At 36.1% G+C, this 21963-nt stretch overlaps 2 protein-coding genes across 4 annotated transcripts in view; both read right to left on the reverse strand.

Moving 5' to 3' along the window:
* The window catches only part of LOC131535842 (zinc finger protein 501-like), a 515807-nt gene extending 499112 nt beyond the window's left edge, over window positions 1–16695 (reverse strand). Inside the window, exon 1 of the mRNA XM_058768346.1 lies at window positions 16599–16695. The gene's annotated coding sequence lies outside the window, so the exon portion shown is untranslated. The remainder of the gene's footprint in view (window positions 1–16598) is intronic.
* On the reverse strand, window positions 6024–16737 carry LOC131536531 (gastrula zinc finger protein XlCGF8.2DB-like). 3 transcript variants are annotated; one of them, XM_058769528.1, is made up of 3 exons: window positions 16599–16737; window positions 8113–8308; window positions 6024–7663 (listed from the first exon to the last, which is right to left on the reverse strand). In XM_058769528.1, exons 2-3 carry the CDS (start codon window positions 8168–8170, stop codon window positions 6609–6611), a joined length of 1113 nt encoding a protein of 370 aa, XP_058625511.1. In that variant the 5' UTR covers window positions 8171–8308; window positions 16599–16737; the 3' UTR covers window positions 6024–6608. The 3 variants fall into 3 exon arrangements, with proteins under 3 accessions (XP_058625511.1, XP_058625512.1, XP_058625510.1); XM_058769529.1 differs by lacking the exon at window positions 16599–16737 and adding an exon at window positions 15232–15939; XM_058769527.1 differs by lacking the exon at window positions 16599–16737 and having other exon boundaries at window positions 8113–14514.
* Window positions 16738–21963: the final 5226 nt, after the last annotated feature.

Here is a 21963-nt window from a genome sequence, read left to right on the forward strand (position 1 = left end):
ATTCTGCTGGACCTATCTGCCGCTTTTGACACTGTCAATCATCAGATACTCCTGTCCACCCTCTCATCACTGGGCATCTCTGGCATTCCACTTCGCTGGTTTGAATCCTATCTCACTGGTAGGTCTTTCAGGGTGGCCTGGGAGGTGAGGTATCCAAAGCACATACACTGGTCACTGGGGTTCCTCAGGGATCAGTTCTTGGACCCTCCTCTTCTCCACATACACTACATCACTGGGTCCCATCATACAGGCACATGGATTCTCATACCATTGCTACGCTGATGACACACAGCTCTACCTCTCTTTTCAACCAGATGATCCAACGGTAACTGCAAGGATCTCAGGTTGCCTGGCGGACATCTCGGCATGGATGAAAGAACATCACCTGCAGCTCAACCTGGCAAAGACTGAGCTTCTTGTCCTCCCTGCCACTCCGACTCTACAGCATGACTTCACGATCCAGTTAGGTTCATCAACAATAACCCCATCAACTTCGGTCAGAAATCTTGGTGTAATCTTTGATGATCAGCTGACCTTCAAAGACCACATTACAAAAACTGCTCGATCTTGCAGGTTTGCACTATATAACATCAGAAAGATCAGGCCCTTTCTGACAGAGCATGCTGCACAACTTCTTGTCCAGGCCCTTGTCATTTCTAGGCTGGACTATTGCAATGCTCTTCTGGCTGGACTTCCGTCTAATACAGTCAAACCTCTACAAATGATTCAGAATGCAGCGGCACGACTGGTCTTCAACGAGCCCAAAAGAGCCCATGTTACACCTCTCTTTATCTCCCTGCACTGGCTACCAATCACGGCTCGCATCAAGTTCAAGACACTGATGCTTGCATATAGAACAACCACTGGCTCAGCACCCGTTTACTTGCACTCTCTATTAACAAACTACATCCCTCCAGAAATCTGAGATCTGCTAGTGAGCGGCGCCTCGTGATACCATCACAGAGGCGCAAAATCACTCTCTAGATCATTCTCATTCACCATTCCTGGCTGGTGGAACGATCTTCCCACCTCTATCCGGAATGCTGGATCCCTGTCAATCTTCAAGCAACAACTGAAAACTCATCTCTTTCGACAGCACTTGACTTCATCCTAAACTTAAAAAAAAAAAAAAAAAAAAAAAATTATCTTTACTTATTCCTTCCTTTGGTAGTTTGTATTTATTTGAACAATGTCTGAGACTTGGTGTTGCAAGCACTTCGTATGTCTGATTGCCTCTTCAAGATTAATCGCTCGATGTATTCCCCAATTGTAAGTCGCTTTGGATAAAAGCGTCTGCTAAATGACTAAATGTAAATGTAAATAAATGTAATTTAGCTTTACAAAAACTGGTTTTGTGGTCCAGGGTCACATATTTGTGGGAGGGGGCACAACAATACAATCCTGCTTAGGGTACCCATTTGGCCAGCAGCGGCCCTGTTCATCACACATGTAGATTCAACATTTACTTCACTTTGTTATTCTTCTAGCTATTTACCTTTAGACACTAATAAATTGGAAGGCTCACACATTCAAAGGAAACAGCTTGCTTTCATGTTGCAAAGTAATATGGAAACTAAATGTACGTGTCTATATATATATATATATATATATATATATATATATATATATATTATTTTGCTTTTTTCACAAAAAGGACAACACTTGGGTTGTATATACAGGTGCTGGTCATATAATTAGAATATCATCAAAAAGTTGATTTATTTCACTAATTCCATTCAAAAAGTGAAACTTGTATATTATATTCATTCATTACACACAGACTGATATATTTAAAATGTTTATTTCTTTTAATTTTGATGATTAGAGCTTAGAGCTCATGAAAGTCAAAAATCAGTATCTCAAAATATTAGAATATTACTTAAGACCAATACAAAGAAAGGATTTTTAGAAATCTTGGCCAACTGAAAAGTATGAAAATGAAACGTATGAGCATGTACAGCACTCAGTACTTAGTTCGGGCTCCTTTTGCCTGAATTACTGAAGCAATGCGGCGTGGCATGGAGTCGATCAGTCTGTGGCACTCATCTGCAGCTCATCTGCATTGTTGGGTCTGGTGTCTCTCATCTTCCTCTTGACAATACCCCATAGATTCACTATGGGGTTCAGGTCAGGCGAGTTTGCTGGCCAATCAAGCACAGTAACACTATGGTCATTGAACCAGCTTTTGGTACCTTTGGCAGTGTGGGCAGGTGCCAAGTCCTGCTGGAAAATGAAATCAGCATCTCCATAAAGCTTGTCAACAGAAGGAAGCATTTCCTGGTAGATGGCTGCGTTGACTGTGGACTTAAGAAAACACAGTGGACCAACACCAGCAGATGACATGGCAGCCCAAATCATCACAGACTGTGGAAACTTCACACTGGACTTCAAGCAACATGGATTCTGTGCCTCTCCACTCTTCCTTCAGACTCTGGGACCTTGATTTCCAAATGAAATGTAAAATTTACTTTCATATGAAAAGAGGACTTTGGACCACTGAGCAACAGTCCACTTCTTTTTCTCCACAGCCCAGGTAAGACGCTTCTGACGTTGTCTCTGGTTCAGAAGTGGCTGGAATGCACTGACTCCAGCTTCAGTTCTCTCCTTGTGAAGCTCTCACAAGTGTTTGAATCGGCTTTGCTTGACTGTATTCTCAAGCTTGCGGTCATCCCTGTTGCTTGTGCACCTTTTCCTACCCGAATTCTTCCTTCCAGTCAACTTTGCATTTAATATGCTTTGATACAGCACTCTGTAAACAGCCACACCTTTCAGTAATGACCCTCTGTGACTTACCCTCTTTGTGGAGGGCGTCAATGTTCGTCTTCTGGATCATTGCCAAGTCAGCAGTCTTCCCATTATTGTGGTTTCAAAGAACAAGAGATACCCAGAATTTACAGCTCATGAAAGTCAAAAATCAGTATCTCAAAATATTAGAATATTTACATTTGAGTTTGAATAAATGACCATCCCTACAGTTATAATCATCAAAATTAAAAGAAATAAACATTTGAAATATATCAGTCTGTGTGTAATGAATGAATATAATATACAAGTTACACTTTTTGAATGGAATTAGTGAAATAAATCAACTTTTTGATGATAATCTAATTATATGACCAGCACCTGTACTCATAACATTAAATAACTTGCTAGCCAAAAAAAAATAAAAAAATAAATAAAAGATGCATTTTACAGTATGTGCCTTTGTAGAATTCTAACCTAGACTTTTTTAAAAAACAATGAGAAATGCCCTGTTTCTTCAGGTGACTAAAACGGTTTTACGCCGCAAAAACTAAGAACAGTTTTGATTCATATATCAAAACAAATCTACAAATCCATAAATACCTCTAGGTTCTGCTTTCCTCTTTATTGTCTTTTTTCCCAGCCTGGTGCAGGTCTACAATTCTGTTTCTGGTGTCCTTTGACAGCTCTTTGGTCTTGGCCATGGTGGAGTTTGGAGTTGGACTGTTTGACTGACTGATAATGAGTTCAAACAGATGCCATTAATACAGGTAACGAGCGGAGGACAGAGGAGCCTCTTAAAGAAGAAGTTACAGGTCTGTGAGAGCCAGAAATCTTGCTTGTTTGTAGGTGACCAAATACTTATTTTACTGAGGAATTTACCAATGAATTCTTTAAAAATCCTACAATGTGATTTTCTGGTTTTTTTTTTCTTCTCATTTTGTCTCTCATAGTTGAGGTATACCTATGATGAAAATTACAGGCCTCTCTCATCTTTTTAAGTGGGAGAACTTGCACAATTGGTGGCTGACTAAATACTTTTTTGCCCCACTGTATACATAATAAATATACACCGCATACACGCATATATTATGTAAACAAAAACTTTTATTTTGGATGCGATTAATCGTGATTAATCATTTGAAAGCACTAGTATAAATTAGGGATGCAACGATTATAGATTTTGTTGGTACGATTATAGTCTGAGGAATAATCACGGTTACACGATTATTATGCATGTATTCATTTCACAACATAAAATCACATAAACACTCTTTAGATATTAAAGTGTTATTGATTGCTGCCTTTTGAAACAGAAATAACACAGTAACCAATAATACAGCACAAAAAAAAAGTACATCTCTCCTATTGGAATTAAAAAAACGTGACCTCTGCTCTGTAAACATCCATGTCAGTATTTCTCTTTTGAAAATAACGAATGGAAATAGATCACAAATGTATTTGGTGTTTTCATTTTGTATATTCTTTCTACATTTCTTTTGGACCTGAGGTACAGAACTTGGAAAGATGGTGAAAAATAAATTGACTTATGAATAATACTATAACAGGGATGATAAATCTAAATATAAAATTATGATAAAATATAAGACTAATATTAACTTTATCCCACAGAGGGCACTGTTACTAATGAGGGGAATAAACTAAACTATTGTAATCAACTGTCATCCATACTTATTCATTTTAATAATCTTTATTCATCTGATTTTACATATGGCCTGAGAAAAAATCTATTATTTTGGTTTGTGAGATCGAGATCGAGCTGCCCACACAAATATTTAGGGGGACAGAAATGTGTTGTCAACGCTGCCCAGCAACTTTCATTAATAAAATAGCTTATACTGGATCGCTACATTATATTAATCAGCAAAGAGGGGGTAAAATGACTGTTTAAATAACTAAACTCAAATCTTGTTTAAAGTGATGCGCGGATGCAGGTAGGCTAATTCACATGCGCTCTCTCTCTCTCTCTCTCTCACCGCACCATTTCATCACTGATGCGGGCAGAATGTTAATGTTAGAACTAACAAACTTCGCGTCAGGTGGTCCTTGCCTTCACGTCGTGCATTAAAATCGTTTATTGCACAGCGAGAACAGGTTGGCTAGCTGTGCATTGTCCCTTATGTATTCGCTCTTTAACAGCAATTTTTACGGCACTATTTAAATGACGCCCTGGTCATTCTTGGTGTACCCGAAATGGTCCCACACTATCGACTTCAGTCATTTCTCTGGTGGAAATAAAGGATCGCTGTTTGGTTCCTCTGTCATAGTTAATCTAGTAGCCTCCATGTACGGCATTTTAAGATGGTGCACTGCTAGTGTAACTTTGTTTTTGTTTTGCGCAAGTTTCAACAGTTCCATTCCGTGCAACAGAAACACTCGGGGCGTCCGAAATCGCATACTTCCCTACTATATAGTATGCGAAAAACAGTATGCGAGGAGTAGTATGTCCGAATTCATAGTATTTAATCATTTTAATCATTTTTATTATAAATGATTAAAATCAGAACACAAAATCAGATCTAACTATGGTACATTTTTGTTTTGGTCCTCCTGTAAAGTTGGTGAAATGTCTCTTATGTCCTTCTGGGTCTCAGCCCTCCATATAGTGTTTACACAGAACAGATTGCGTGAGAGCAGCTTCACAATAATAAACCGCAAAACACATTGATAACATTGTGAAGTTCATTAATTATGAAACATTTAGTCTCACCTGTAATATGGTAATGTTTCCCTTTACAACATGATAATGAAAATAATGAAGCAAAATGCTCTGGATTTCTCAGAATCTGGAGTGAACAATACACAGACGATAGATACAGGAAGAACGAAACACCACTTCCGGTGAGGTGTAAACAATAACCTGTTTGTGGCCAACTGTAGACTTGTGTTCAAGTGAAATGATGATTGCTGAAGTACTGCATCAATATGTGCTTTACTGTGATTATCACTTTCAGATTACTGCAGGAGCATTTTAGTTTTAACACCATCACACCTTCTTACAGGTAAGAATTACACAATCATATCTGACTCGAGACACTTCAACAGTTTCACCCAGTGTTGTCAAGATTATAATTGTCATTTATAATTGTCATCCAAGACAACAAAAAGATGGAATCCAGTAAAACTGACAGACATTATCACTTTCAATCTGTTGAATTGGTCCTGTTTCTGAATGTCTACTCAAAAATTAAAAAATTGAAAAAAAAGAAAACTTGTCACTTTTCACACTTGGGTGCATGCAGTAAGATTAACATGGAAGCTCTTTTTTTTTGCCTTTTATTACGGAACATTCCAGAGTTTCAGTAAATTACTTTCACAATTGTATGGATTGTAATGAAGTTTAAAATGGCTCTGTTGATGTTGAAGGTTGCAGACCCCTGCCCTCGGGGGTCACGAGGGGTCACGCTGTATGGCTCTTGGGTGTTTGCAGGACTGGAGAGTGTCACGTAAATTTGCCTTTTCCTGTTTCCGGGCTTCTAATCTGGATTTATGCACCGTGTCCACGAGGTAGATCTTAACCGTATGTTGTTTAAATGACTTCAGTTCGTCGAGACAAAGGAGTTCTCTTTTCCCTTGATTGGATTAACTATTATCATGTTGAGAGGAACTAATCCAGACAATGAGGGTGTTGTCAGTTTTACCACCTCGTGATGGCTGTGTGGGGGAATCTTTAGATCCTGATTTGGGAATGTGTTTATTCTGCAGCTTTTTGGTGGGTCTTTTTTGTTTCTTTGTCATGTTGCTTGTTATGACAGATTTATCCAGATGATATTCTGTTGCTTGATGCATTATTGTGTCGCATTTGTTCAGGACGCAGCATCAGACCTGAAAGACCTGAAGATGATCTACTTACTGTGAATGTTTTTTATATGACTGTGTATAGCAGATGAACGATTGAAACGCTTCCCACATGCAGTGCAGTGATACGGTTTATCTCCAGTGTGAATGCTCTCGTGTCTTTTCAGGTCTCCTGACTGAATGAATCTCTTGTCGCAGTGTGAACACTTGTAAGGTTTTTCTCCAGTGTGAAACCTCTGGTGCTTTTTTAAACAGCTCGCTGTAGTAAAAGTCTTCTCACACTCAAAGCACATGTACTCTCTCACAGCAGTGTGTATTTTCTGATGTACTTTCAAATGTTGTAGATGTGAAAAACTCTTTCCACACAAATGACATGAATGTGGCTTCTCCTTTGTATGAACATTCATGTGTTTCTTCAAGTATGAAGCCCACAAAAATGTTTTGCCGCATTGATCACATGTGTGTGGTTTCTCTCCAGTGTGGATGTTCATGTGATTCTTAAGGTTTGATGATTGTGTGAAACTCTTTCCGCATTGATCACAAGTGAAAGGTTTCTCTCCAGTATGAACTCTCATGTGTGATGTAAGGTCACCTTTTTGTGTGAAACTCTTCCCGCACTGATCACATGTGTGTGGTTTCTCACCAGTGTGAATCCTCTCATGTGTTTTCAGGTGTCCTGACCGACTGAATCTCTTGTCACAGTGTGAACACTTGTAAGGTTTCTCTCCAGTGTGAATCATCTCATGTGTTTTCAGGGCTCCTGACCGACTGAATCTCTTGTCACAGTGTGAACACTTGTAAGGTTTCTCTCCAGTGTGAATCCTCTCATGTTTTTTCAGGTCTCCTGAGTGACTGAATCTCTTGTCACAGTGTGAACACTTGTAAGGTTTCTCTCTAGTATGAACTCTCATGTGAAGCTCAAGATTATATTTGCTTGTCGATCTCTTTCCACACTGAGTGCAGGTGAAAGATTTATTGGCTCTTCTTTTCTTTAAAACTTTCTGAGTTTGAGAGCAACTCAAAGGTTTTTTTCCAGTTCTGAAGTGATTTATTCCCTCAGCTTCACTCAATTCTTCATTCTCCTCATTTTTTTCAATCAACTCTGAAATAAAAGTAAAAATGGTTTATTTTCATTAACTCATAAAAAAAAAAGAAATGTGTAAAGACATAAACGTGAACCCTAATGTAACAGCAGAAAGTAGACAATTGCTATACAGCATTTTGATGCAGCTTTATAAATACATCTAGTACATTTTATATATACATCTCTGCAACTTTTTCATTCAACAATGAATGAGGTATATTGATCTTCAAATTATGATTTTTAAAACATTATAGGCACAAATCCCATGTTTCTATAGGGAGAACTATTAAATATGTTTGATCAACTACACAGTTATCTAACAAATAATTTTGTTGAAGAAAACTACCCAGTTTACAGAAAGTGTCTCTTAATATTTGATTATTCAGCTATATTACAAACAATATAAAACTACTTGATGCTTTATAACCGTCAGCATTATTAATGAAGAGAGAAGAATAAACAGCAACCTGTTTGTTGTTCAGTATCTTCAGTGTGTTTGATTCTGCAGGGTTCTGGATCTCTCATCTTCTCTCTGTCCTCTTTAATAAACTCAGCTCTTCCTGATGCTCTGATGCTCGTCTTCACTTGTAAACTGATGGGAATATTCCAGCATTTACTGCTGAATGTGTGATAGTTGTGAGGAGCTTCACTGAATATGAATTTCTGTGTGGAAGAAGCAGATTTGCCAAAATCAACAAGAAATCAGTTTACTTATTTTTAAGTACCATATTGACCCGAATATAAGACGACCCCGATTATAAGACGACCCCCCTTTTTCCAGATGTACCTTTTGGAAAAAGGCTTTTTGAAAATATGGCCGCCAGCCATATCACCCTGCGGCCCAAGACTGGCATTAATATAAGTAAAGCAGATGTCCTCCAAATTCTATCTTTGAAGCCTTAAAAAGTGTACAAAAAGCCCCCCACCCTCAATAAAAATCACTTGAATCAAATATGATACCTAACCTTTTTATTTATACATTTCATTTTAAAATGTGTTTTACTTGCGTTTTTTCTCAATTCTGTCACCGATGGAGTTTTGGTTCTTTGCCGCTGTTGCCTCTAGCTTGATTAGTTGGGGACACTTCATTTCCAGCGATATTGTCGACATGATTTCACAGAAACTATGTAAACTGAACTGAGCTGGACGATGACATCACTGAATTCAGCAATTTTTTTAAATTGAGATTCATACATCATCTGAATAAATAATCTTTCCATTGATGTATGGTTTGTTAGGATCGGACAATATTTGGCCGAGATACAACTATTTGAAAATCTGGAATCCGAGGGTGCAAAAAAACAGAGAAAATTGCCTTTAAAGTTGTCCAAATGAACTTTTTAGCAATGCATATTACTAAAAAAAAAACAAATATTTTGATATGTTTACAGTAGAAAAGTCACAAAATATCTTCATAAAACATCTTCGCTTAATATCCTAATGTTTTTTGGCATAAAAGAAAAATGGATAATTTTGACCCATACAATGTATTGTTGGCTATAGTGTAAGACAGTGGTTTCCAACCTTTTTTTTCATGGACCCCCCTACGTACACATATGGTAATCTGATATTTTAATATTACACAAAGATAATGCAAGTAAATACAACATGCAGTTTTTAAATGATGATTTAATTTATTAAGGGAAAAAAGCTGTCCAAACCTACCTGGCCCTACGTGAAAAATGAATTGCCCCCTCCTGTTAAATCATGAAAGAACTGTGATTAACCACATTATTTTAGAAAGCTGAGTTAAATTTCTCTAGCCAAACCCAGGCCTGATTACTGCCAGACCTGTTGAATCAAGAAATCACTTAAATAGAACCTGTCTGACAAAGTGAAGCATGTTTAAAGAGCAACACATCATTCCGCGATCTTAAGAAATCCATAAACCGATGAGAAACAAAATAGTTTACATGTATCAGTCTGGAAAGGGTTATAAAGCCGTTTCTAAGGCTTTGGGACTCCAGCAAACCATGGTCAGAACCATTATCCACAAATGGAGAAAACTTGGAACAGTGGTGAACCTCCCCAGGAGTGGCCGGCCTACCAAAATTACTCCAAGAGCACAAAGACGACTCATCCAGGAGGTCATAAAAGAACCCAGAACAACATCTAAATAGGATGTTTAGGCCTCACTTGCCTCAATTAAGGTCAGTGTTCATGATTCAACAATAAGAAAGAGACTGGGCAAAAACAGCATCCATGGGAGAGTTCCGAGGCAAAAGCCACTGCTGACCAAAAATAACACAAAGGCTCGTCTAACATTTGGCAAAAAATATCTTGATTATCCCTGAGACTTTTGGGCAAATACTCTGTGGACTGATGCGACAAAAGTTGAACTTTATTTATTAGTAGCTAATAGTGAATGTTGAAATGAAAACACTCTAACAAGGAACAATACTTCTACAGTTTTCATTAATGCTACGAATGGACTCTTATTGTTAAGTGTTACCATTTAATTTCAACAGTCATGCTTAAAGATGGCCATCTTTAAATATCTACACAAGGCCATAGCATTAAAATTACATACATATGGATATTGTATGTGTACTCACACACTTTATTTGCTTCTATTTTTTAACACTTGATAACCCTATCTGATCAAAAAAAAAAGAAAAGAAAAATAAAGTTAGTCACACCCCGGGCAAAAGCGCAGCGCTGCGTCTAGGAGAACTCAGAGGTATCACACACACACCCACACACACCAGACGCCTTGCGTTCAATTCATGTGATGGTCTAAAACAATTTATTTAATAGAAAACTATGTGAATGTCGCTCTGTTTGCGGCAGGATTTTCTGTCGGCTGTATTTAAATGCGAGTCTGGAGTTTCCCGCTCTGTGCAGCGCAGTGTCACGTGTCAAAATAAACAACACGTGCTGTCAGTGATTTCTGCCTCTAGAGGCCGCTCTCGTGCTGTATAATGCCAGCGGACCCTTCTCAGCCACTCCAACAACGGTTGCAAACCGGAAAACTATCTGCATGGATTTTCTGATAGGACGATATTTGGCTGCAATACAACTATTATCTGGAATCTGAGGGTGCAAAAAAAATCTAAATATTGAGAAAATCTCCTTTAAAGTTGTCCAAATGAAATTCTTAGCAATGCATATTACTAATCAAAAATTAAGTTTTGATATATTTACAGTAGGACGTTTACAAAATATCTTCATGGAACATCATCTTTACTTAATATCCTAATGATTTTTGGCATAAAAGAAAAATCTATAATTTTGACCCATACAATGCATTTTTGGGTATTGCTACTAGGGATGTGCCCGAAGCCGAATACCTTATTCGGAAAGGCACGGATAATGGCTTCAAAACGAATAAGGGATTTATCCGAATAACAGAAAAAATATTCGGCAGACACAATCATGTTTTCTGGAACAGCACTACATTAGTGAGGTCTGCGGTTGTTAAGATTTGTGCAATAATAATGGCTAGTACTGCACACAGTTTCGTACAGCTAATATCATGGTGATCATAGCGTTTGTCTAAAGAATGTGGTCTCCTCAGCAATAAACTATCCGCGCGCTCCTTTTTTGATTGCTGCTGTCAGTGCCGGCGAAGCAGTGTTGATATTGCTACAAAAAACAACCACAACCAATCTCCTGAAAAATGCACCAAACAAAGTTTAAATCTTGTATTTTGCAAATAGGATACAGAATCTCTAACCTCAACCTTCATCTTCCCACTTTATTAATGCCCTAATTACTTTATTAATGCTGTTACATTAAGTATTAAAACAAGTCCAGCGACGCTTACAATAACCAGATCTGGCAACATCGCAGAGCGGCGGCTGCACTTGCGCTAAGCTCCTTCACTGCTGCGCATCGCAGCTGGTGCGAGTTAGCCACATGAATTTATTCAGCGACATGATTTTAAATAATTTTTCATATGTTTTCAAATTTTATTTTTGAACATGAAACATTCACGAGGTCTGGACCTCATAGCTGGCTATGGGCCTGGATGTGTAAAGTGAATGAGTTTAGACTAGCCTATGTGAATGAAATGAGTGCAAATTAATAGCCGCGTTGGGGTCAGTTTCTCAGAAATTAGAGCTTTGTCTGGAGTTATATCAATTTGACAAAAATATACTAAAAACGGTCCTACCTTCAAACCTTTTCGAAGTTCAACTGTAAAAACGCATTACATTTGCCCTTTTCGTGAATGGCATTACATTTAATTATACAAGATGAAGAAAAGCGATGTTTGATCAAGGCTTTTGGAGGGTCCAAATGATTTTTTTTGCTCTCGGTTGACTAAAAAACTCATAAATGATCACAGATTCCCGTAACACATGATCTAAGTTAGTTCAAGCAAGCGTTATTGTCATTCTGCTGTGATAGGCTACTGAACACTTTCTTTCCATTTCTATTCTTTTTTTTTTCTTTCCTTTCAGCTTCTTTTTTTCTACTAGTGCTCTTATTTAAGATTGTGGATGCTTGTCTTTTGTCAAATTTGTACACAAAGTTTCACTTGAAAATAAGAAGAATAAAGTTATTTTTCTTTTTTGATAAAATTTTAAATAGAAGATATTTACAAAGTTATAATTTTAATTTAAAAAAAAGAATGCTTTCTTTAGTTATACAAGGCATATTTGTTAAATGAAAACTACGAATCGAACAGATTTGCATTTAAAATGGCATTTTCATGTAATTTGACGAACTTCTGGTTTAAGCCACGCCCACTTCCGGATCTATCCGAATACTGATACAGATACAAATAATTTTGAGATTGTCACAGATACAGATACAGATACAAATAATGACTCCGCTGCACACCCCTAATTGCTACAAATATACCCCAGCGACTTAAGACTGGTTTTGTGGTCCAGGGTCACACACACACACACACACACACACACACATATGCATATATAAATACAGGAGGCTAACTAGCTGAACAAGATAAGATACAAATTGACTACAAACACCAAAGGAGGCAGGAAGTGACATAAAAGTCTAAGACAAGGCACAGAGAACATGTAACAAACAAGAAAGAGCTTATTTGTGATGAGAGCAATCAGTGATAAAACCAAAATAAAACCAAATTAAATTAATTAATTAATTTAAAAAATAATTAAAAAGTCAAAGTGTTCTTGCAGTGGATGTGCTGGTTTTGGCCTCATTGCCAGCTGCAGTCATATAAAACACCTGTGATTCACAACTACTGGCTGAGAAGCTCACGATCACGTACAGTAGCCTTGTTGACAAGTTTGGGTGAGTAAGAGCAAAACGCACAAGATATAGTACTTTCAGTGCCCTGTAGTTGGCAATATCACATCTTTTGTAGCAGAAATAAATTGCTGTAGAAAAGCTAGGTGTCATGCTAAATGTAATGTGTAACTGCAGCACTCATTTCAAATGTAGCGGAGTAAAGATTGCAGATACTCATTCAAACATGTAGTGAGAGAAAGTAGAGTAAAAGCTACTAATGTCTTTGATACTCAGTAAAACTACAAATTATCAGAAAAGATACTCAAGTACAGTAATTAGTTACATTTACTCCAATACTTTACACTTCTGGCAATAATCATTTACTCAAACTCTCTTATGAGATGGGGGAGGGGGGGGGGGAGCGTATGCAACTTATTTTCACTTGGCTGCTTTCACACACGTACAGCAAAAAATCTATATATAATCTATACAAATCTACATATATAATCTCCATCCCCGCGGAAAACAAAAACAAAAAATTAAATCTGGGAATACATCCCTCCGCGCAGATAAAGGTGCATCACATTTACAACAAGTTATAAGCAGGGCTGGACTGGTAACTGGGCATACCGGGCATGTTCCTGGTGGGCCGACAGCATTTTTTTTTTTTTGCCAAGGACCATCACGAGCAGCCAGTGACCCATTGGTTTGTCTCCTGTATTGACAGCGTAAACCACCCAATCACAATGCACTATAGACGGAGCCTCCGACTATATAAAGATTGCTTCACCCCAACTTCTTCCTCGTCGGCTTTTCCCACGTTTTCACAGCAGATTTATCAAGAACAGGCTTGCTCTGCGGTGAGTGATGCGGGGGAAAGAGCCAGGAGGAGGAGGAGGAGAGCAGCTGAATCGGTAAAGTGCTTGATAGGGACTCGCAACGGAGTCAGGCATCTATCCTGTGTGCAAGCGACATTAAATAAAACTTCAATTCGTCCACCGCGATTTTTTGGCCAAGTCATGTCAAGTGTCTTCATAGAGGTTTCCATGGGCCAATGCGAATAAATCTAGATTTAAATTCGAAAAGACACGATATTGTCAGACCTGACGTTTTTTATTATCCAAAACAACTAGATGCAATGATACATATCTACACTACCAGTCAAAAGTTATTGAACAGTAAGATTTTGAATGTGTTTTAAAGAATTCTCTTCTGCTCACCAAGCCTGCATTTATTTGATCCAAAATACAGCAAAAGCAGTAATATTGTGAAATATTTTTACTATTTAAAATAACTGCTTTCTATTTGAATATGTTTTAAAATGTAATTTATTTCTGTGATGCACAGCTGTATTTTCAGCATCATTACTCCAGTCTTCAGTGTCACATTATCTTCAGAAATCATTCTAATATGCTGATTTGCTGCTCAAGAAATATTTATTATTATTAATGGATTCTTTGATGAATAGAAAAATGCAAAGATCAGCATTTATCTGAAATAAAAAAAATTGTAACATTCTACACTACACCAATTCCAAAAGACTGGAGTCAGTATAATTTTTGTTTTGTTTTTTGGGAAAGAAATTATGGAAATTAATACTTTTATTTAGCAAGGATGCTTTAAAGGGGTGGTTTACTGCTTTTTTTCTGTGCTTGATTGTGTTTATGGGGTGCAATATAACATGTCTTCGTGTTTCGTTTGTTAAAAAACGCCTTATTTTTCATATATTTCACCTTTATTGTAAGCAGCTTTCTCCTCTGTCATTTGAACGACCGGTTGTCTTCCTGATTCTCTGAAACCACTCCCTCAGAAACAGGCGATGGGCTCAGATTGGTTAGTTGGGCCGGTGTGTTGTGATTGGCTAAACTGCGTACTGCACACTGTCCGGAAACTTCACTCCCATTACCTTCACGGGCGACAGCTACATGTGCTCCGGTCAAATGTAAATAATGGTGTCAATATTGCCGTATCAGTTTGAGCCAGAATCAGACCCAGAAAGCGGTAATGAAGAGAGTCAAGCAGAACTTCCGCAAGCATGGCTCTTACAAACGTTTCTGAATGGAAGTTTGCTGTTGTGATTACATATCATTTTTTTAAGTTTGTACACGTTTGTCTTATACACACAAAATAGCATCGAATTAACTGGCTACTATAACCGAACAGTGTTGGCTTGTGTTTACGGTCTTGATCAAATCGAAAAATTACTTCATAAAGTATACATGGAAAATACATTTACAAAATTAGTACATAATTACAAATTCGGGTCCAAAATGTTTGTACGCGTTTGTCATAGACACACGAAATAGCATTTAACTAACTGGCTACTAAAGCCAGCGTTGGCATTTGTTTACGTCCTTTATAAAACTAAAACATTACGTCTGAAATTATACATGCAAATACATTTAAAATTATGAAATCTTACTTACAGGTTGTGGCCCAACAACTGCTGCCTCTGGTTTTAAAGCTGGAACTGCTCCATGTTTTAGTAATAGTTTCTAAGTGAATCCGGCATTGAACTCGTGTAGATTCTGGAAGCTGTCTTCCGTAAAATGCTCAGCACAGAGAGCTAAATTAGGATTGTAATTGTCAGGAACATAATCAAACATAAATTTTAACCATTGTTGACGAACTACAGCGTCCGTAGGAAGCCCGAACACAGAAGACCTGACAGCTGGGTGAAAATAACACCGTTTCGACGGCATGGCTACAACTCTCCACTATAACTCTTCCTCTTCGAACAAAGCCGCAGAACATGGCCTTGCCCCCTCTTTGGCATGTTCCGGAGGGAGGGGTTGATGGGTTTATTTCGTATGCAACCCGGGAAGTATCTCGTTGTAGTCCCGTATGAGTCGTTTTTGTAGGCATTAAACTTCCTGATTTTTAAAAGACTTACGACTTACTTACGTTGACCTTTCAGCGCAGCAACTTTGCAGATACTGTTCATGCACCAACAGCAACATTACACACTATTTAAAATGAAAAAAGTGAAATCGCAGTAAACCACCCCTTTAAATTGATCAAAAATTATAATAAAGACATTTATAATGTTACAAAAGATCTCTATTTCAGATAAATGTTGTTCTTCTGAACTTTCTATTCATCAAACAAACCTGAAAAAAAATATACTCAGCTGTTTTCAACATAATAATAATAAATGTATTTTGAGCAGCAAATCAGAATATTTGAATGATTTCTGAACGATCATGTGACTGGAGTAATATCCTATTTGAATATATTGAATATACCATACTCAGTTACCTCTTTATACATGTACGGTACTCAATTACCTCTTTATACATGTACAGTACTCAATTAGAAGACAATTACTGTGATTCAGCAAAAGGTCCCACATTCCAAATGTTGTAGCTCACATTCAGTAAGTCAGTCTGGACTCAGCATTTACTACAACTTTGTAAAAATCATTCATTTGAATTAATAACTGGACGTAGTTAACGTTTTGTTTTTGCACTATGACTGGAATTTGTAGACGGTCCCTTAAACAACATTAGCGCTTATCTACACAGAGCTATACATATCTGACACGAGAACAGAAAACATTAAATAAGTAAGACTTTACAGTAACTGATAATAATACAGAACCTAAAACTAAGTTTAAAAGCGACTATAATAAATGTGATCTGCCAAAGATAAATGAATAAGGAGAAGATCGCGTTAGCAGCAATGCATTACACTCAGTGATCACGAGACATTCAGTAACAGCACATTATCAGTCCAAACATGGAAAATGTGTCTGATGTTTGTGTTTCTATGTGAAACACCGTGAATTACTGACCTCTCCTCAGACTCGTCCGAAAGCTTTATGACTCGCTCCTTTATCAGACAATGACTTTACAGACAGCGTTTGTTCACGGTTCCTCCGAAAGAGACTTCAGACAGACTTCTGAGACAACATCACGATTTAATGATCTACAACAACAGAGCTTTGCTGAGAAGACAATACTTCATTACTGCTACAATACTACTTTCTCCTAGAAATTAGCCTCTACATCAAAGCTGGAAAAAAGCTGGTCAGAAAACTACTTTAAACTGGCGTCCGCTTTTATTTCTCAACTCTCAGAGAATCCAGGACACGATACTGACAATAATAATAATAATAATAATAATAATAATAATCGATCAGATTCAGCAGGAAGAAGATAACGCTGGATTAAGTCTGTCTTGTTGTCTTCTTCTTCTTCTTCTTCTTCTTCTTCTTGGCTTTTGCAACTTGTTATTGCATATCGCCACCTACTGTACAGGAGTGTGTAGAAGGACTTGACAGATACTTCACTTATTTAACTTAGGAAAAAAAATAAAATTAAATAAATAAATAAATATTTTTTTTTTTTCAATTCAATATAACTCAAATAAAATAAACTCAAATTATTAACTTTTCCTTATCTAAATTATTTTGATTAATCCAGTATTTTCAAGAAACATAAACAAAGCTTTGAGTCTATTTCTTTCCATCCCTTGTTCTCTAAGAACATCTTCAATTTTATTTTCTTCTTCCATTTCCTGCCATTTCTGCCTAAATTCATGATATTTATTGCATCTAAACAAGACATGTTCTACATCTTCCTTGGTTTGACATCTTGTGCATAATCCATTACTCTTCCCTATTATCTGTAATGTATCATTCAATCCAGTATGACCTAATCTCAGCCTTGAGTATACCACTTCTTCTCGCCTGTTTTTCATATGTATCCTATTTCCTCCTACTTTTGATTGATTATTATGATAATGTTTAGCTTTAATTTCAGACTCCCATTCTTTTTGCCATATTTGCATTATTTCACATTTGATCTTAGCTTTAATCTCTCCTTTTCCCATTGAAGTATTAATTTCTACTTGCTCTTTTTCCAATGCTTCTTTTGCTATCTTATCAGCCTTTTCATTACCCTGGAACCCAACAAAACTGAACTTCTATTCCTAAATTTCTAATATTTAAAAGCAAATGTCTAGTTTCAATGATTAAATCTTCTCTAACTGAAATATTACTTTCTAAACTTTGTAAGGCTGCCATTGAATCTGTACATATGACTGATTTAATTGGTTTATTTTCTTCTATCCATCTTAATGCTGTAATTATCCCAGACATCTCAACTGTAAAAACAGAAAGATGGTTATTTAACCTATAACCCAAATTTCTGTTAAATTCTGGAATATATATTCCTATGCCACAATGACTATTTTTGTTTTTTGACCCATCTGTAAATATTTTAAGATATCCGTAATATACTGAAGACAAATATATTTGACCATATTTTGCAAAACTTTGATCATCTTGATATTCTCTTTTCTCTTTTAGTAATTCTGTATTGACGACTGGAAAAGGGAGCATCCAGGGAGGAACTTCACTTAAAGGTACTGCAGGGCTAAAATCGAATTAATTAATTCCAAATTGTTTTGCTATATTATTTATATTCCAGCCAAAGCCTTTGGCTTTTTTATGATATTCCCAACAATCATTTAATACTGATGTAGCTGGATTGCTATTGCTGTTTATTAATCTAACCAAATATGTTAATGACAATTTAATAAATCTTAATTTTAGTGGGACTTCTTCTGATTCTACTAATAAAGCACTCTTTGGTGTTGTTCTCATGGCTCCTATTGCAATTCTTAATGCACAATATTGAATCCTATTAATTTTTTTCGAATCTAGTTTTGCATACCGTATTATATACAATACTTCCATAATCAATATTTGCCCTTATCAAAGCTTTGTAAATATTCATTAAAGACTGTCTATCTGCTCCCCGAGTGAGTCCAGTAATCATCCTCATCAAGTTCAGGGCTTTTTTACATTTTGTTTCAACGTGATTAATATGGTATTTCCATGTATGTTTTTCATCAAACCAAACTCCTAAATATTTAAACTTTTTAACTCTTTCTAATGATTGACTATAAAGACAAAGTTTGTAATTTTCATCAATTTTCCTTTTAGTAAAGAACATTACATTAGATTTCTGTACAGAAAATTTAAATCCCCAATCAACTCCCCATTGTTCTAAGGTCTGAATTTCCTTTTGCATGTTCGTAACTATATATGAAATATTCCGACCTCTTTTCCATATAACAGCATCATCGCAATATAATATTCCTCCATTTCCTTTTCCTAGTTTTTCAAATATGTCATTTATCATCAGATTAAACAGGACTGGGCTAATCACACTTCCTTGTGGAATTCCACTTTCTACTGTGAATTCTTCTGAGCTTTCTTCACCTACTCTAACACTAAAAACACGTTGAGAAAGAAAATCCATTATATAATTATACATTTTCCCACCAATCCCCATTTTATCCAGTTTAATTAATAAACCCTCCCTCCACATGGTGTCATATGCTTTTTCTACATCCAAAAATACAGCTACCATCATCTCTTTCATAATTAGAGTTTTTTCAATCTCATTACTTAATTTAACTAAAGCATCAGTAGTAGATTTACCTTTCCTAAAACCAGTTTGGTATTCTCTAAGTAATCTTCCTTTTTCTAAAAAATAGTTTAAACGAGCCACAACTAATTTTTCCATTAACTTTCCTAGGTGCGATGTTAAGGCTATAGGCCTATAGTTTCCAGGATTACTTGAATCTTTTCCTGGTTTAACAAATGGAAGGATTATTGCTTTTTTCCATATCTTTGGTCATTTTCCTTCATCCCATATTTTATTAAAAAGTTCTAAAATTTTTCCTAGAATTCCATCAGGCAATTTCCTAAACATTGCATAACATAATTGATCAGTACCTGGTGAAGAATATGCAGTATTTTTAATTGCTATTTTAAGCTCTGACATGGTAAATTCAGCATCAAGTATAGAATTTGTATCTTCTTTGACATTTAGTCTGTTATTATTTCCTTTCAAAATTTCTTCTTTCCTTTTTTTAAAAATTACATCTAGATGATTACCTTTATGAATATTAGCAAATTCTTTACCCAACATATTAGCTTTACAGATATCACTAACAGCTTGCTTCTGTTTATCAATTAAAACAGGTATTTGTGCTGGTTTGTATTTACCTGTCATTTTCTTAACCATCTTCCACATTTTATCTAGATCTGTCTCTCTTCCAATTGTTGAGCAAAATTGTCTCCAGGCTTCTTTTTTATTATCCTTAACTACCTTTCTTGCCATAGTTTTCTTTCTTTGATATTCTATAAGATTGTCTAAAGTTAATGTTTTACGTAATTTCTTAAATGCTTTGTTACGACTCCTAATGGCTTCAGAACATTCTCTGTCTGGCTGCATTTAGAATAAGAGTGCTCAATGAATCATTCATTTTGTCTATTGATTCATCCATATCATGTAAACTATTCATTTCATTACAACAGTTTTGGAATTTTTCCCAATTAGCTTTCTGAAAGCACCACTTATAATATATACTGTTCTGTTGCTTTGAAATTTCTGTTTCAATCTTACAAAAAATTGGAAAGTGATCACTACCCATGTTAATATTTTGTTCCACTATCCACTCGCATTTATTAGCTATTTTCCTGTCCACTAATGTCAAATCTATACAGGAGGTAGTATTATTGTATATATTAATGCGCGTGCCTGTACCATTATTCAAACATACTAACATTCTGTCATTCATCATTTCCTCCACTGCTTCTCCATTCAGGTCAGTAAACTCACTTCCCCATAAACTGTTATAGGCATTGAAGTCTCCACACCATATTTCTTTATGTTTTCCTCTAGAGCAGATACTATTTACTAAATTATATGATAATGCTTTACATGGATTATAATAATTAATAATCTTGATTTTACCCTTATTTTCATGACTAAATATCTCTGTCACTACACATTCATGTTCAGATATATTAATCGACCTATATGAGATTTCTTCTTTAATAAAGGTAATACAACCTCCTCCTCTATTTGTTTCTCTATCACTTCTTACAGAATGATATCCTTTCAATATAAAATCAAGATGAGGTTTTAACCATGTTTCTTGAATGCATATAATATCAGGTTTAACTGTTAAATCATTGATGTAATTTTTTAATTCTTGGCCATTTGCAATTAGACTTTGTGCATTCCATTGCAGAATTAGTAATGCCATAATCCATTTAACTATCCTGTGTTCCTTCATAGTTTATATTTAACATTTCATGAATTTCTTCTGCTTTTGTCATAATCCCCAGAAAGTTATTAGCCGCCTCTACAACTGATTTAATTCTGTTACTTTTCTTTGGATGCTGCATAGTGACATTAACGATGGTGCAAATAAATGCAACAAAGTTATTTTTATTTACCAAAAATGTTTCTTCTGATATTCTTCTATCTTTATATTCAGGCCCAGGATGTTGGAGTTCATTTGTCTGTTGTTGTTCTCTGCTATGTCTATAATTTTCTTTGTCTGAAAATCTAGTATTCTTATTAGAATTCCTCCTAATATTCTGCTCTGTTATATGTCCAGGACCATTGCATTTTTCCTTTACTACTTTTTTAACTGCCTCGGAGTATGAAACCTGATGCATGATCTTATATTTCTGTACTTCTCTTGCCTACTTTTGTTTTTCACACCCACCATATGCTGCACTATGTTGACCTCCACAATTACAGCATTTTAACTCTGTCTTAACAGTACATTTGTCATACTCATGTTCCCCTCCACATTTAGCACATCTTATCTTACCCCTGCATTGTGTTGCAACATGTCCAAATCTTTGGCATTTAAAGCATCTTAAAGGGTGTGGGATGAATTCTCTCTCTGGATAACTCATATAACCCAACTGCACTTTAGAGGGCATTGCTTGTTTAAACAACAATAGAACCGATAAACTTTCTGTTTTTTCTTTCCCTTTAGTTAGTCTTTTTGCATCCACTAGATTAGCACCTTTCAAGTTTTTCTTTATTTCTTCAACACTTACTGAAGTTGAAACACCTGATATCACTCCTCTAGATTTTGATGCACAACCTGGTATATGTGAGGTTATCTTATGACCATTCAGAGTAGTTTTTTTTAAGATTTTATCTTGTTGTTCTTTTGATGTTGCAAAAATAAGTATTCTACCGTTTCCCAAGAAACGAGCATGATTGATTTTACCTATTTCTTTCTCAATTGCCTTAGTTATATGTATTGGATGCAAATCAGGTCCTCCTTTCTGATCAAATACGATGACAACTTTACAGGTGTCAGTATTAGAGGGT

This window comes from Onychostoma macrolepis, chromosome 03 (genome assembly GCF_012432095.1).
Source record: "Onychostoma macrolepis isolate SWU-2019 chromosome 03, ASM1243209v1, whole genome shotgun sequence".
Taxonomy (NCBI): domain Eukaryota; kingdom Metazoa; phylum Chordata; class Actinopteri; order Cypriniformes; family Cyprinidae; genus Onychostoma; species Onychostoma macrolepis.